Here is an 18407-nt window from a genome sequence, read left to right as displayed (position 1 = left end):
CTTTGAGCAGATGGCAGGTTACGGTTAGGTTAGACCGTATATGAGATTAAGCAGTAAGGTTACGGTTAGGTTAGATCGTATATGAGATTAAGCAGTAAGGTTACGGTTAGGTTAGACCGTATATGAGATTAAGCAGTAAGGTTACGGTTAGGTTAGACCGTATATGAGATTAAGCAGTAAGGTTACGGTTAGGTTAGACCGTATATGAGATTAAGCAGTAAGGTTACGGTTAGGTTAGACCGTATATGAGATTAAGCAGTAAGGTTACGGTTAGGTTAGACCGTATATGAGATTAAGCAGTAAGGTTACGGTTAGGTTAGACCGTATATGAGATTAAGCAGTAAGGTTACGGTTAGGTTAGACCGTATATGAGATTAAGCAGTGAGGTTACAGTTAGATTAGACCGTATATCATCAGATTATCATCAGATTACGCAGTGAGGTTAGACTGTATATCAGATTACTAATACATGTCCTCATCCTGATTACGCAGTGAGGTTACAGTTGTCATCAGATTACTAATACATGTCCTCATCCTGATTAAACAGTGAGGTTAGACTGTATATCAGATTACTAATACATGTCCTCATCCTGATTAAACAGTGAGGTTAGACTGTATATCAGATTACTAATACATGTCCTCATCCTGATTAAACAGTGAGGTTAGACTGTATATCAGATTACTAATACATGTCCTCATCCTGATTACGCAGTGAGGTTACAGTTGTCATCAGATTACTAATACATGTCCTCATCCTGATTACGCAGTGAGGTTAGACTGTATATCAGATTACTAATACATGTCCTCATCCTGATTACGCAGTGAGGTTACAGTTGTCATCAGATTACTAATACATGTCCTCATCCTGATTAAACAGTGAGGTTAGACTGTATATCAGATTACTAATACATGTCCTCATCCTGATTAAACAGTGAGGTTAGACTGTATATCAGATTACTAATACATGTCCTCATCCTGATTACGCAGTGAGGTTACAGTTGTCATCAGATTACTAATACATGTCCTCATCCTGATTATGCAGTGAGGTTACAGTTGTCATCAGATTACTAATACATGTCCTCATCCTGATTAAACAGTGAGGTTAGACTGTATATCAGATTACTAATACATGTCCTCATCCTTGTACAATAGACTGTGTCTCAATGTGACTCTCCTGGTTAAATAAACATTAAATAACATTTCATGATTGAGGGATGAAGATTCGTCTGAGGGTTGATCTGAGGTTTGAGTTGAGGATTGGACTGGGGATTGGACTGGGGATTGGACTGGGGATTGGACTGGGGATTGGCCTGGGGATTGGACTGGGGATTAGACTGGGGATTGGACTGGGGATTGGACTGGGGACTGGACTGGGGAATGGACTGGGGATTGGACTGGGGAGTGGACTGGGGAATGGACTGGGGATTGGACTGGGGATTGGACTGGGGAGTGGACTGGGGATTGGACTTGGGATTGGACTGGGGATTGGACTGGGGAGTTGACTGGGGAGTGGACTGGGGAGTGGACTGGGGAGTGGACTGGGGAGTGGACTGGACTAACAGGCCACTATCCTCTTGTCTCTGTGTGACTGCTTCCCAATCTGCACCTGATTCCCTAACTGGATTACTTTTGACCAAGGACCATAGGGCTCTTGTTAAAGTAGTGCACTATATAGGGAATATGGCTCTGGTCTATAGTAGTACCACTATATAGGGAATAGTGCTCTGGTCTATAGTAGTACCACTATATAGGGAATAGGGCTCTGGTCTATAGTTCTACCACTATATAGCAAACATGGTGCCAATTGGGACACAGAGATACAATGCTGAGGCCTTGTCCTTTCCAGAGAATGTTTGGAAAGACTCTCGGCAGGCCAACTGTAATACACAGCTCAGAATAAGAGACTCACATTGGTCAATGATTTACAGTTCAACCAGCCCACAGAGGAGACAGGGAGAGTGTTTTATAAAAGTTGAATTAGTTTTTAGCCCAACAGAGGTTGGTAAAACAGCTCAGGGACTACAAATCACACGTTTGTCTTGGCTCTGTTCATTGAAATTAGGTGGAAATAGTCAAAACAACACATAGTGTTTTACAACAGGATCTGTGAGTTTTGGTTTTGAAGCTGTTTAAATGGTTATTAATGTTTAAAACCGTGTCTAATGTTTAAACCGTGTCTAACGTGTGTCAATGTTGGGACGTCAACTTTCTAAAGAGTTTTTTTTGTTGTTGTTTATTTGTGAGGCCGTAGAGAAACGAGAGTTGCAACAGTCCCAATATCTAAATAAAATCCTGTGAAAATGGTCCTCCTGCCCTTCAGCCTCTTCAGCCTTCCTGGACAGTGACCCTCTTGTGTACGGGCTCATACTAAAGACATAGAGGATCCTGTTTACAGATCACTACATAGATGACATGTGGGAGTTCCCTGTAGCTGATCCCAGAATGTGATGCTGAACTAGGTAGACGAGTTCCCAAGTGTGGCTGATCCCAGAATGTGATGCTGAACTAGGTAGAAGAGTTTCCAAGTGAGGCTGATCCCAGAATGTGATGCTGAACTAGGTAGACGAGTTCCCAAGTGTGGCTGATCCCAGAATGTGATGCTGAACTAGGTAGAAGAGTTTCCAAGTGAGGCTGATCCCAGAATGTGATGCTGAACTAGGTAGACGAGTTCCCAAGTGTGGCTGATTCCTGAATGTGATGCTGAACTAGGTAGAAGAGTTCCCAAGAGTGGCTGATCCCAGAATGTGATGCTGAACTAGGTAGAAGAGTTTCCAAGTGAGGCTGATCCCAGAATGTGATGCTGAACTAGGTAGAAGAGTTCCCAAGTGTGGCTGATCCCAGAATGTAATGCTGAACTAGGTAGAAGAGTTTCCAAGTGAGGCTGATCCCAGAATGTGATGCTGAACTAGGTAGAAGAGTTCCCAAGTGTGGCTGATCCCAGAATGTGGTGCTGAACGAGGTAGACGAGTTCCCAAGTGAGGCTGATCCCAGAATGTGATGCTGAACTAGGTAGACGAGTTCCCAAGTGTGGCTGATCCCAGAATGTGATGCTGAACGAGGTAGAAGAGTTCCCAAGTGAGGCTGATCCCAGAATGTGATGCTGAACGAGGTAGAAGAGTTCCCAAGTGTGGCTGATCCCAGAACGTGATGCTGAACGAGGTAGACGAGTTCCCAAGTGTGGCGGATCCCAGAATGTGATGCTGAACTAGGTAGAAGAGTTCCCAAGTGTGGCTGATCCCAGAATGTGATGCTGAACTAGGTAGAAGAGTTCCCAAGTGTGGCTGATCTCAGAATGAAATGCTGAACTAGGTAGAAGAGTTCCCAAGTGTGGCTGATCCCAGAATGTGATGCTGAACTAGGTAGAAGAGTTCCCAAGTGTGGCTGATCCCAGAATGTGATGCTGAACTAGGTAGAAGAGTTTCCAAGTGAGGCTGATCCCAGAATGTGATGTTGAACTAGGTAGACGAGTTCCTAAGTGTGGCTGATCCCAGAATGTGATGCTGAACTAGGTAGAAGAGTTCCCAAGTGTGGCTGATCCCAGAATGTGATGCTGAACTAGGTAGAAGAGTTCCCAAGAGTGGCTGATCCCAGAATGTGATGCTGAACTAGGTAGAAGAGTTCCCAAGTGTGGCTGATCCCAGAATGTGATGCTGAACTAGGTAGAAGAGTTTCCAAGTGAGGCTGATCCCAGAATGTGATGCTGAACGAGGTAGAAGAGTTCCCAAGTGTGGCTGATCCCAGAATGTGATGCTGAACTAGGTAGAAGAGTTCCCAAGTGTGGCTGATCCCAGAATGTGATGCTGAACTAGGTAGAAGAGTTTCCAAGTGAGGCTGATCCCAGAATGTGATGCTGAACTAGGTAGAAGAGTTTCCAAGTGTGGCTGATCCCAGAATGTGATGCTGAACTCAATAGAGTTCCTGGTACAACTCTTCTCTCGTCTTCAACCACCATGCTGTGTGCTTTACACTTCAATGCATCAACACATTACAGCTCGTTTCATCACTTGGCATCTGAACATGATGAAATCCTATTGCAACACACTACAGTAGATTTGAAGGGAGGCAGGGACCCCTGGTGGCCAATCGGTGACACTTCAGGCAGTACAGTATAACAGGATACTATGGGATAGTCCCAAATGTCACCTTGTAGTGTACAACTTATAAGCAGAGGCCTATGGGGTGCTATTTTGGGACAGTAACTAGAATCAGTCATGCTGTATATATTACTTATGAGATGCTTATATCAAAAGGGATTTACACCTGCATTGCTTGCTGTTTGGGGTTTTAGGCTGGGGTTTCTGTACAGCACTTTGAGATATCATCTGATGTAAGAAGGGCTTTATAAATACATTTGATTTGATTTACAGTGCCGTGGGAGAATACATTGATTGTGAGTGTATGTAATCCCTGCAAGAATTGAAGTCACAACCTTGGCTTTGCTAGAACCACAATGTTACCAGCTGAGCCACAACAGGTCTATCATAAACATTGCGTGAAAGTGCAGAGGTGCACTACTGCAAACTGTTTATGACCAGCGATCAGAACCGCCAGTCCACTTTATCCCTCACAGTACGGAGGTTTATACTGACACCAGCGCTGTAGAATCAGGTCACCTCTAGTGATCTGACACCAGCTCTGTAGAATCAGGTCACCTCTAGTGGTCTGACACCAGCTCTGTAGAATAAGGTGACCTCTAGTGTTTTAATGACACCAGCTCTGTAGAATCAGGTCACCTCTAGTGTTCTAATGACACCAGCTCTGTAGAATCAGGTCACCTCTAGTGTTCTGACAATAGCTCTGTAGAATCAGGTCACCTATAGTGGTCTGACACCAGCTCTGTAGAATCAGGTCACCTCGAGTGATCTGACACCAGCTCTGTATAATCAGGTCACCTCTAGTGATCTGACACCAGCTCTGTAGAATCAGGTCACCTCTAGTGGTCTGACACCAGCTCTGTAGAATCAGGTCACCTCTAGTGTTCTAATGACACCAGCTCTGTAGAATCAGGTAACCTCTAGTGTTCTAATGACACCAGCTCTGTAGAATCAGGTCACCTCTAGTGGTCTGACACCAGCTCTGTATAATCAGGTCACCTCTAGTGTTCTAATGACACCATCTCTGTAGAATCAGGTCTCCTCTAGTTATCTGACACCAGCTCTGTAGAATCAGGTCACCTCTAGTGATCTGAAACCAGCTCTGTAGAATCAGGTCACCTCTAGTGTTCTAATGACACCAGCTCTGTAGAATCAGGTCACCTGTAGTGTTCTGACACCAGCTCTGTAGAATCAGGTCACCTCTAGTGTTCTGACACCAGCTCTGTAGAATCAGGTCACCTCTAGTGTTCTAATGACACCAGCTCTGTAGAATCAGGTCACCTCTAGTGGTCTGACACCAGCTCTGTAGAATCAGGTCACCTCTAGTGGTCTGACACCAGCTCTGTAGAATCAGGTCACCTCTAGTGTTCTAATGACACCAGCTCTGTAGAATCAGGTCACCTCTAGTGGTCTGACACCAGCTCTGTAGAATCAGATAACCTCTAGTTGTCTGACACCAGCTCTGTAGAATCAGGTCACCTCTAGTGATCTGACACCAGCTCTGTAGAATCAGGTCACCTCTAGTGATCTGAAACCAGCTCTGTAGATTCAGGTCACCTCTAGTATTCTGACACCAGCTCTGTAGAATCAGGTCACCTGTAGTGGTCTGACACCAGCTCTGTAGAATCAGGTCACCTCTAGTGTTCTAATGACACCAGCCCTGTAGAATCAGGTCACCTCTAGTGTTCTAATGACACCAGCTCTGTAGAATCAGGTCACCTCTAGTGGTCTGACACCAGCTCTGTAGAATCAGGTCACCTCTAGTGGTCTCACACCAGCTCTGTAGAATCAGGTCACCTCTAGTGTTCTAATGACACCATCTCTGTAGAATCAGGTCTCCTCTAGTGGTCTGACACCACCTCTGTAGAATCAGGTCACCTCTAGTGGTCTGACACCAGCTCTGTAGAATCAGGTCACCCTCTAGTATTCTAATGACACCAGCTCTGTAGAATCAGGTCACCCTCTAGTATTCTAATGACACCAGCTCTGTAGAATCAGGTCACCCTCTAGTATTCTAATGACACCAGCTCTGTAGAATCAGGTCACCCTCTAGTATTCCTAATGATTGTAGTTCGGTCATTGTTCCAAGTTAAAATATTAGTCTTTCCAAGTTTGAGTTGTGCTTTATTGAGGTAAATCAGCATAATTATAACGTGTATTTTGCATATTGTAATCAAATAACACAGTAGTGTGTGTTAGATGGAAGAGTTACATATTCTCAGACTCATCCACAAACAATCCCATGAGATTTAATAAATGTAATTTAATTAATGTATTTTAAACCATCCATCCAGTAGATATATATAGATATATAGATATGTACAGACGGTTTATGTTTGGTTGCATTTAATACCGCGTTCCCTACTTTTATCTTTCACACTTTCAACATAAACGTTAAAATCAGAGACCAAAATAAATAAATAAATACACTTTGAATAAGTTTCGGAGATGAAGACACGTAACATTTCATTTCACCACGTATAATAGTAACGTAATAATCATCATTAGTTCTGCAGGAATCTGTGCCTCTATACATGAGAATGAGATGTCACTGTGACATTCGCTTTACCTAGCCTGGCTACCAGACCTGCTTGTAGCTGTTATTCCACTCATTTGACAAGCAGTGGCAAGGAGTGGAATGACAGCACAAACAGGCCTGGTACCCAGGCTAACATTCACCTAGGATTATCAAAAAATAAATCCTCTTTACTGCCTGTTTTCACTGCTGTGAATCATATAAAAGACAAAGTGCTGGGAATCATATAAAATACAAAGTGCTGTGAATCATATAAAAGACAAAGTGCTGGGAATCATATAAAATACAAAGTGCTGGGAATCATATAAAATACAAAGTGCTGGGAATCATATAAAAGACAACGTTCTGGGAATCATGTAAAAGACAACGTTCTGGGAATCAAATACAAGACAAAGTGCTGTGAATCAAATACAAGACAACCTGTTAACCTGCTGGGAATCATATAAAAGACAAAGTGCTGTGAATCAAATACAAGACAACCTGTTAACCTGCTGGGAATCATATAAAAGACAAAGTGCTGTGAATCAAATAAACGTTACTGCTGTTTTGTTGTTTCATAATGGTGTTACAGCTGTTTTGTTGTTTCATAATGGTGTTACTGCTGTTTAGTCACTTCATAATGGTGTTACCGCTGTTTAGTCACTTCATAATGGTGTTACTGCTGTTTTGTTGTTTCATAATGGTGTTACAGCTGTTTTGTTGTTTCATAATGGTGTTACTGCTGTTTTGTCACTTCATAATGGTGTTACTGCTGTTTTGTTGTTTCATAATGGTGTTACTGCTGTTTTGTTACTTCATAATGGTGTTACTGCTGTTTTGTTGTTTCATAATGGTGTTACTGCTGTTTTGTTGTTTCATAATGGTGTTACTGCTGTTTTGTCACTTCATAATGGTGTTACTGCTGTTTTGTTGTTTCATAATGGTGTTACTGCTGTTTTGTTACTTCATAATGGTGTTACAGCTGTTTTGTTGTTTCATAATGGTGTTACTGCTGTTTTGTTACTTCATAATGGTGTTACAGCTGTTTTGTTGTTTCATAATGGTGTTACTGATGTTTTGTTGTTTCATAATGGTGTTACTGCTGTTTTGTTACTTCATAATGGTGTTACAGCTGTTTTGTTGTTTCATAATGGTGTTACTGCTGTTTTGTTGTTTCATAATGGTGTTACAGCTGTTTTGTTGTTTCATAATGGTGTTACTGCTGTTTTGTCACTTCATAATGGTGTTACTGCTGTTTTGTTGTTTCATAATGGTGTTACTGCTGTTTTGTTACTTCATAATGGTGTTACAGCTGTTTTGTTGTTTCATAATGGTGTTACTGCTGTTTTGTTACTTCATAATGGTGTTACAGCTGTTTTGTTGTTTCATAATGGTGTTACTGATGTTTTGTTGTTTCATAATGGTGTTACTGCTGTTTTGTTACTTCATAATGGTGTTACTGATGTTTTGTTGTTTCATAATGGTGTTACTGCTGTTTTGTCACTTCATAATGGTGTTACTGCTGTTTTGTTGTTTCATAATGGTGTTACTGCTGTTTTGTTGTTTCATAATGGTGTTACTGATGTTTTGTTGTTTCATAATGGTGTTACTGATGTTTTGTTGTTTCATAATGGTGTTACTGCTGTTTTGTAGTTTCATAATGGTGTTACTGTTGTTTAGTCACTTCATAATGGTGTTACTGCTGTTTTGTTGTTTCATAATGGTGTTACTGCTGTTTTGTCACTTCATAATGGTGTTACTGCTGTTTTGTCACTTCATAATGGTGTTACCGCTGTTTAGTCACTTCATAATCGTGTTACTGCTGTTTTGTTGTTTCATAATGGTGTTACTGCTGTTTAGTCACTTCATAATGGTGTTACCGCTGTTTTGTCACTTCATAATGATGTTACCGCTGTTTAGTCACTTCATAATGGTGTTACTGCTGTTTTGTCACTTCATAATGGTGTTACTGCTGTTTAGTTGTTTCATAATGGTGTTACTGCTGTTTTGTAGTGTCATAATGGTGTTACTGCTGTTTTGTCACTTCATAATGGTGTTACTGCTGTTTTGTCACTTCATAATGGTGTTACTGCTGTTTTGTCACTTCATAATGGTGTTACTGCTGTTTTGTCACTTCATAAGGGTGTTACTGCTGTTTTGTTGTTTCATAATGGTGTTACTGCTGTTTTGTTGTTTCATAATGGTGTTAGAGCTGTTTTGTTGTTTCATAATGGTGTTACTGCTGTTTTGATGTTTCATAATGGTGTTACTGCTGTTTTGTCACTTGATAATGGTGTTACTACTGTTTTGTCACTTCATAATGGTGTTACTGCTGTTTTGTCACTTCATAATGGTGTTACTGCTGTTTTGTCACTTCATAATGGTGTTACTGCTGTTTTGTCACTTCATAATGGTGGTACTGCTGTTTTGTTACTTCATAATGGCGTTACTGCTGTTTTGTTGTTTCATAATGGTGTTACTGCTGTTTTGTCACTTCATAATGGTGTTACTGCTGTTTTGTTACTTCATAATGGTGTTACTGCTGTTTTGTTGTTTCATAATGGTGTCACTGCTGTTTTGTCACTTCATAATGGTGTTACTGCTGTTTTGTTGTTTCATAATGGTGTTACAGCTGTTTTGTTGTTTCATAATGGTGTTACTGCTGTTTTGTTACTTCATAATGGTGTTACAGCTGTTTTGTTGTTTCATAATGGTGTTACTGCTGTTTTGTCACTTCATAATGGTGTTACTGCTGTTTTGTTACTTCATAATGGTGTTACTGCTGTTTTGTTGTTTCATAATGGTGTCACTGCTGTTTTGTCACTTCATAATGGTGTTACTGCTGTTTTGTTGTTTCATAATGGTGTTACTTCTGTTTTGTAGTGTCATAATGGTGTTACTGTTGTTTTGTCACTTCATAATGGTGTTACTGCTGTTTTGTAGTGTCATAATGGTATTACTGTTGTTTTGTCACTTCATAATGGTGTTACTGCCTAATACAGCTTCCTTAGTCAATGCTAGCATGACGCTAATGCCCTAGGCTTTAGGTATGCACGCGCACGTGTGTGTGTGTGTGTGTGTTTGCATATGTTTGTGTGGATAAGCGTGAGTGCAGGCACATGCACATTCATGTGTGTCCATGGAAAACAGAGAAAGCGTTGAGGGGTGGGGTGGTCCGACAATTAAGGACAGGTGGTGGGCGGAGACTTCAGATGGGGGTGTGTCCAGACATCATATGGGGGTGTGTCCAGACTTCATATGGGGGTGTGTCCAGACTTCATATGGGGGTGTGTCCAGACTGCAGATGGAGATGTGACCAGACTTCAGATGGAGGTGTGTCTAGACTGCAGATGGAGGTGTGTCCAGACTACAGGTGGAGGTGTGTCCAGACTACAGATGGAGGTGTGACCAGACCCATGGGGGTGTGTCCAGACTGCAGATGGAGGTGTGACCAGACTCATGGAGGTGTGTCCAAACTGCAGATGGAGGTGTGACCAGACTTCAGATGGAGGTGTGACCAGATTGCAGATGGAGGTGTGTCCAGACTACAGATGGAGGTGTGACCAGACTGCAGATGGAGGTGTGACCAGACTACAGATGGAGGTGTGTCCAGACTTCAGATGGAGGTGTGACCAGACCTCAGATGGAGGTGTGTCCAGACTCATGGGGGTGTGACCAGACTACAGATTGAGGTGTGTCCAGACTACAGATGGAGGTGTGTCCAGACTCATGGAGGTGTGACCAGACTGCAGATGGAGGTGTGACCAGACTTCAGATGGAGAAGATGGAGGTGTGTCCAGACTGCAGATGGAGGTGTGTCCAGACTCATGGGGGTGTGTCCAGACTGCAGATGGAGGTGTGTCCAGACTGCAGATGGAGGTGTGTCCAGACTCATGGGCGGGTGACTAGACTGCAGATCGAGGTGTGTTCAGACTGCAGATGGAGGTGTGTCCAGACCTGGGCCAGACTCATGGGGGTGTGTCCAGACTGCAGATGGGGGTGTGTCCAGACCTGGGCCAGACTCATGGGGGTGTGTCCAGACTGCAGATGGGGGTGTGTCCAGACCTGGGCCAGACTCATGGGGGTGTGTCCAGACTACAGATGGGGGTGTGTCCAGACTACAGATGGGGGTGTGTCCAGACTGCAGATGGAGGTGTGTCCAGACTACATATGGGGGTGTGTCCAGGCTCATGTGTTGACGGTGTTGGCTGCAGTCAGGAGAGCTGCAAACTGAGAATCTGGTCTCTGCATCAGGACCTCTGGACTGTCACACTCAACCACCTGCCAGGTGGACACAGAACACACAGACACACACACAGAACACACACACAGAACACACACACAGAACACACACACAGAACACACACACAGAACACACACACAGAACACACACAACACACAGAACACAAACACAGAACACACACACACGCACAGAACACACAGAACACACACACACAGAATACACACACAGAACACACAAACAGAACACACACACACATATATCTCAGTTCATTTATACATCAGTGTATCTCCTCTCAGTCTATCAATATTCACCAATGTTTAGTTTGTTTTGAAACCTGTCTGTCTGTCTGTCCGTCTGTGTGTGTGTGTGTGTGTGTGTGTGTGTGTGTGTGTGTCTGTGTGTGTGTCTGTGTGTGTGTCTGTGTGTGTGTCTGTGTGTGTGTCTGTGTGTGTGTCTGTGTGTGTCTGCGTGTGTGTGTCTGTGTGTGTGTGTGTCTGTGTGTGTCCGTGTGTGTGTGTGTCTGTGTGTGTGTGTGTGTGTGTGTGTGTGTGTGTATAGCCTACCCTTCCGGCGTCCATGACCAGTATACGATCTGACTCCAGGACAGTGTTAATGCGGTGAGCGATAGTGAGCATGGTACAGTCCTGGAACGCGTCTCTGATGGTGTGCTGGATCAGAGAGTCCGTCTCTGAGTCGATCGACGCCGTCGCCTCGTCCAACAAGATGATCTGAGAAAGAGGAGGAGAGACCAGGCTAATGTGTCATTCAGGTTACTAGGATACCAGCTGTGTAGTCTTGAAAGAGGAGGAGAGACCAGGCTAACGTGTCATTCAGGTTACTAGGATACCAGCCGTGTAGTCTTGAAAGAGGAGGAGAGACCAGGCTAACGTGTCATTCAGGTTACTAGGATACCAGCTGTGTAGTCTTGAAAGAGGAGGAGAGACCAGGCTAACGTGTCATTCAGGTTACTAGGATACCAGCTGTGTAGTCTTGAAAGAACAGGAGAGACCAGGCTAACGTGTCATTCAGGTTACTAGGATACCAGCTGTGTAGTCTTGAAAGAGGAGGAGAGACCAGGCTAACGTGTCGTTCAGGTTACTAGGATACCAGCTGTGTAGTCTTGAAAGAGGAGGAGAGACCAGGCTAACGTGTCGTTCAGGTTACTAGGATACCAGCTGTGTAGTCTTGAAAGAGGAGGAGAGACCAGGCTAACGTGTCATTCAGGTTACTAGGATACCAGCTGTGTAGTCTTGAAAGAGGAGGAGAGACCAGGCTAACGTGTCGTTCAGGTTACTAGGATACCAGCTGTGTATTCTTGAAAGAGGAGGAGAGACCAGGCTAACGTGTCATTCAGGTTACTAGGATACCAGCTGTGTAGTCTTGAAAGAGGAGGAGAGACCAGGCTAACGTGTCGTTCAGGTTACTAGGATACCAGCTGTGTAGTCTTGAAAGAGGAGGAGAGACCAGGCTAACGTGTCATTCAGGTTACTAGGATACCAGCTGTGTAGTCTTGAAAGAGGAGGAGAGACCAGGCTAACGTGTCATTCAGGTTACTTGGAAACCAGCTGTGTAGTCTTGAAAGAGGAGGAGAGACCAGGCTAACGTGTCATTTAGGTTACTAGGATACCAGCTGTGTAGTCTTGAAAGAGGAGGAGAGACCAGGCTAACGTGTCGTTCAGGTTACTAGGATACCAGCTGTGTAGTCTTGAAAGAGGAGGAGAGACCAGGCTAACGTGTCGTTCAGGTTACTAGGATACCAGCTGTGTAGTCTCGCAACGCCATCCTTCCAGGTCTGGAAGAGGCTTGGAAATCGAGGCTAGGTAACTATGTCAATTAGGTAGTAAATACCTGGTCATTTCTGGACCGTAAAATCCATTTTCCTGGGATACGATACGGCTAGCTGTATGTACATCGTATGTTGCTGTAAGAGGAGATCTTTCTGTGAGCTGACCTTGGAGTTTCGTAGCAGTGCTCTGGCCATACACATCAGCTGTCTCTCTCCTACAGAGAAGTTCTCTCCATTTTCCACTACCTCCGACTGCAGCTTCTCAGGGAGACTGGAGATCTGAGACACACAGAGGGACGTGGCGTTGTCGGTATCATCATGAACGTGATGGTCAACATCGTCATCATCGTCATCATCATCACCACCACCATCATCATCACCACCAACATCATCACCATCACCACCATCATCATCATCACCACCACCATCATTATAACCATCATTATCATCATCGCCATCATAACCAACATTAGCATTATCATCAACTTTATCACTGTCATCATCACCATTATCATAATCACCATGATCATCACCACCATAATCATCACCATCATAATCACCACCATCATAATCACCATGATCATCAGACAACAGACAGTAAACCAGGTTCCCATAGAGTCAGACAACCTACAGTAAACCAGGTCCCCATAGAGTCAGACAACCTACAGTAAACCAGGCCTCATGTAATGGTCCCCATAGAGGCTGTACGTACTGTGTGTTTCATGAAGGTCTTATCCAGAGCAGACCAGATGTCCTCATCACTATAGTTGTTGAAAGGATCCAGATTATACCTGCAGCAGGGGAACAAGTCACATTGTAGAGACACAGTAACACAGGTTGACAGAGAGGTCATACCTGGAGAAACTAGTCCTGAACCCAGTCAGATAGAGACACAGTAATACAGGTTGACAGAGAGGTCATACCTGGAGAAACTAGTCCTGAACCCAGTGAGATAGAGACACAGTAATACAGGTTGACAGAGAGGTCATACCTGGGAGGAAAGACCTTGGACCATTGTTACTCTAACTTCCGCGACGCATATAAGGCCCTGCCCCGCCCCCCTTTCGGAAAAGCTGACCACGACTCCATTTTGTTGATCCCTGCCTACAGACAGAAACTAAAACAAGAGGCTCCCACGCTGAGGTCTGTCCAACGCTGGTCCGACCAAGCTGACTCCACACTCCAAGACTGCTTCCATCACGTGGACTGGGAGATGTTTCGTATTGCGTCAGATAACAACATTGACGAATACGCTGATTCGGTGTGCGAGTTCATTAGAACGTGCGTTGAAGATGTCGTTCCCATAGCAACGATTAAAACATTCCCTAACCAGAAACCGTGGATTGATGGCAGCATTCGTGTGAAACTGAAAGCGCGAACCACTGCTTTTAATCAGGGCAAGGTGTCTGGTAACATGACCGAATACAAACAGTGCAGCTATTCCCTCCGCAAGGCTATCAAACAAGCTAAGCGCCAGTACAGAGACAAAGTAGAATCTCAATTCAACGGCTCAGACACAAGAGGCATGTGGCAGGGTCTACAGTCAATCACGGACTACAGGAAGAAACCCAGCCCAGTCACGGACCAGGATGTCTTGCTCCCAGGCAGACTAAATAACTTTTTTGCCCGCTTTGAGGACAATACAGTGCCACTGACACGGCCTGCAACGAAAACATGCGGTCTCTCCTTCACTGCAGCCGAGGTGAGTAAGACATTTAAACGTGTTAACCCTCGCAAGGCTGCAGGCCCAGATGGCATCCCCAGCCGCGCCCTCAGAGCATGCGCAGACCAGCTGGCCGGTGTGTTTACGGACATATTCAATCAATCCCTATACCAGTCTGCTGTTCCCACATGCTTCAAGAGGGCCACCATTGTTCCTGTTCCCAAGAAAGCTAAGGTAACTGAGCTAAATGACTACCGCCCCGTAGCACTCACATCCGTCATCATGAAGTGCTTTGAGAGACTAGTCAAGGACCATATCACCTCCACCCTACCTGACACCCTAGACCCACTCCAATTTGCTTACCGCCCAAATAGGTCCACAGACGATGCAATCTCAACCACACTGCACACTGCCCTAACCCATCTGGACAAGAGGAATACCTATGTGAGAATGCTGTTCATCGACTACAGCTCGGCATTCAACACCATAGTACCCTCCAAGCTCGTCATCAAGCTCGAGACCCTGGGTCTCGACCCCGCCCTGTGCAACTGGGTACTGGACTTCCTGACGGGCCGCCCCCAGGTGGTGAGGGTAGGCAACAACATCTCCTCCCCGCTGATCCTCAACACTGGGGCCCCACAAGGTTGCGTTCTGAGCCCTCTCCTGTACTCCCTGTTCACCCACGACTGCGTGGCCACGCACGCCTCCAACTCAATCATCAAGTTTGCGGACGACACAACAGTGGTAGGCTTGATTACCAACAACGATGAGACGGCCTACAGGGAGGAGGTGAGGGCCCTCGGAGTGTGGTGTCAGGAAAACAACCTCACACTCAACGTCAACAAAACTAAGGAGATGATTGTGGACTTCAGGAAACAGCAGAGGGAACACCCCCCTATCCACATCGATGGAACAGTAGTGGAGAGGGTAGCAAGTTTTAAGTTCCTCGGCATACACATCACAGACAAACTGAATTGGTCCACTCACACAGACAGCATCGTGAAGAAGGCGCAGCAGCGCCTCTTCAACCTCAGGAGGCTGAAGAAATTTGGCTTGTCACCAAAAGCACTCACAAACTTCTACAGATGCACAATCGAGAGCATCCTGGCGGGCTGTATCACCGCCTGGTATGGCAACTGCACCGCCCTCAACCGTAAGGCTCTCCAGAGGGTAGTGAGGTCTGCACAACGCATCACCGGGGGCAAACTACCTGCCCTCCAGGACACCTACACCACCCGATGTCACAGGAAGGCCATAAAGATCCTCAAGGACATCAACCACCCGAGCCACTGCCTGTTCACCCCGCTATCATCCAGAAGGCGAGGTCAGTACAGGTGCATCAAAGCTGGGACCGAGAGACTGAAAAACAGCTTCTATCTCAAGGCCATCAGACTGTTAAACAGCCACCACTAACACTGAGTGGCTGCTGCCAACACACTGACACTGACTCAACTCCAGCCACGTTAATAATGGGAATTGATGGGAAATGATGTAAATATATCACTAGCCACTTTAAACAATGCTACCTTATATAAATGTTACTTACCCTACATTATTCATCTCATACGCATACGTATATACTGTACTCTATATCATCGACGGTATCCTTATGTAATACATGTATCACTAGCCACTTTATACTATACTATGCCACTTTGTTTACATACTCATCTCATTTGTACATACTGTACCCGATACCATCTACTGTATCTTGCCTATGCTGCTCTGTACCATCACTCATTCATATATCCTTATGTACATATTCTTTATCCCCTTACACTGTGTACAAGACAGTAGTTTGGAATTGTTAGTTAGATTACTTGTTATTACTGCATTGTCGGAACTAGAAGCACAAGCATTTCGCTACACTCGCATTAACATCTGCTAACCATGTGTATGTGACAAATAAAATTTGATTTGATTTGATTTGATTTGATTTGATTTGGAGAAACTAGTCCTGAACCAGTGGTATTACCTGGTCTATGCAGTCTGTTTCTATAGGTGACTAGTGTACTGTGTAGACAGTGGTATTACCTGGTCTTTGCAGTCTGTTTCTATAGGTGACTAGTGTACTGTGTAGCAGTCTGTGTCTGTGTAACAGACAGTGCTATTACCTGACTGTGCCGATGAATAGGACAGGGTCCTGGGGGATGACTGATAGTTTACTGCGGAGGTCCTCCAGGCCGATAGCGCTGGTGTCCACCCCATCTATGAAGATAGTCCCTGCAGCTGGTTCCACCAGGCGGAACAGGGCCACTCCTAAAGAAGACTTCCCTGTTGGGTGACATATAATATCCAGGCTATATACAGCACATCCAGGTTATATACAACACATCCAGGTTATATACAGGTTATATACTGAAAAATAGCTGTGCAGTGACGCTCCCCATACAACCTGACAGAGTTTGAGAGGATCTGCAGAGAACAATGGGAGAAACTCCCCAAATACAGGTGTGCCAAGTTTGTAGCGTCATACCCAAGAAGACTCCAGGCTGGAATCTCTGCCAAAGGTGCTTCAACAAAGTACTGAGTAAAGGGTCTGAATACTGATGGAAATGTTATATTTCAGTGTTTTACTATTAATACATTTGCAAAAATGTCTAAAAACCTGTTTTTCCTTTGTAATTCTAGAGTATTGTGATGTCATTAAGGGGTATTGTGATGTCATTAAGGGGCATTGTGATGTCATTATGGAGTATTGTGTGTAGATTGGTCAAGGGAAAAAAAACGATTTAATACATTTTTAGAACAAGGTTGTAATGTAACAAAATGTGGTCTGAATACTTTCCAAATGCCACTATATATCGCAATGACAATGTTCACTGTGGTGTTTCATGTTAACATTATGACAGTGAGTAGGTGGTCTAAACTGAGGCCTTATCTGTGAAATACAGTTAGCCACCAGCAGCAGGCAAAGACACATAGTACAGACAAGTTCAACTCTGACAATGAGTTGGACTGAGGTCTTACCGGAGCCTGTCCTCCCCACGATGCCCAGCTTCTCCCTGGGCTGGATGTTGAGCTGGAGTCCGTCGAGCACGATGGGGGTGTTCGCTCTGTACCTCATCGTGTAGTCCTTAAAGGAGATGGCCCCTTTATGAGGCCAACCCTCTGGGATGAGGGCGTCTTTAACTCTCCTGGGAGCCTCAGAGACACAACCCTGGACAGAAACATGATTATAACAGACAACATTCTGGATGCCTCAGAGACAGAACCCTGGACAGAAACATGATTATAACAGACAACATTCTGGATGCGTCAGAGACACAACCCTGGACAGAAACATGATTATAACAGACAACATTCTGGATGCGTCAGAGACACAACCCTGGACAGAAACATGATTATAACAGACAACATTCTGGACGCCTCAGAGACACAACCCTGGACAGAAACATGATTATAACAGACAACATTCTGGATGCCTCAGAGACACAACCCTGGACAGAAACATAAACGCCTCAGAGACACAACCCTGGACAGGAGAATAACAGTGTATTAAAAGGTCATGAAGACGGTAAGACATTATTTGTGTATTCGAGTTAGAAAGTGTTGACGTTCTCACCTCGATGTACTCCTGTAGTCTCTCCACTGACAGGAACTTGGCCTCCAGCTCCGTAGACAGCCTTACAACATACTGGAGCATACCTGTCAACTGGACAACAGATAACACAAAACACAGGCAACAAACTCCATCACAACTGGTAATCTGACAACTCTTACCTGTAGGTTTACTGTTAGAATACTAGAGGGCAGCATTGAGTCATATTGATCATTGACAGGCCTCAAGATCTGTCGCTCCACCTGTACTTAACTGTCAGTGAAATAGTCTATACTGGGAGCGCAATAATGAACGCAACATGGAAAGGAAGCTACATGAAACAACAGAGATACACACTACAGTTATAACCACGTACACTCTACCTGTATGGTGTATTAGACTCTACCTGTATGGAGTATTAGACTACCTGTATGGTGTATTAGACTCTACCTGTATGGTGATTTAGTCCCTACCTGTATGGTGTATTAGACTCTACCTGTATGGTGTATTAGACTCTATATTAGACTCTACCTGTATGGTGTATTAGACTCTACCTGTATGGTGT

General features: G+C 44.4%; 1 protein-coding gene across 2 annotated transcripts in view; it reads right to left on the bottom strand.

The window, feature by feature from the left end:
- Nucleotides 1-6197: 6197 nt before the first annotated feature.
- Nucleotides 6198-18407, bottom strand: part of LOC139394483 (ATP-binding cassette sub-family C member 12-like) — a 95575-nt gene continuing 83365 nt past the window's right edge. Inside the window, exons 22-30 of one of the 2 annotated variants that reach the window (XR_011629827.1) lie at nt 17867-17956; nt 17272-17461; nt 16416-16575; nt 13351-13429; nt 12804-12917; nt 11416-11580; nt 10752-10890; nt 8520-10674; nt 6198-8008 (exon numbers count right to left, since the gene is read on the bottom strand). Coding sequence is in view for 1 of the 2 variants with exons in the window: in XM_071142557.1 (XP_070998658.1) it covers nt 10798-10890; nt 11416-11580; nt 12804-12917; nt 13351-13429; nt 16416-16575; nt 17272-17461; nt 17867-17956 (891 nt within the window). In the remaining variant the exon portion in view is untranslated. The other variant, XM_071142557.1, reaches the window with a different exon arrangement.

Source organism: Oncorhynchus clarkii, unplaced genomic scaffold, assembly GCF_045791955.1.
Source record: "Oncorhynchus clarkii lewisi isolate Uvic-CL-2024 unplaced genomic scaffold, UVic_Ocla_1.0 unplaced_contig_11132_pilon_pilon, whole genome shotgun sequence".
Taxonomy (NCBI): Eukaryota; Metazoa; Chordata; class Actinopteri; order Salmoniformes; family Salmonidae; genus Oncorhynchus; species Oncorhynchus clarkii.
This window is presented reverse-complemented; position numbering and strand designations above follow the sequence as displayed.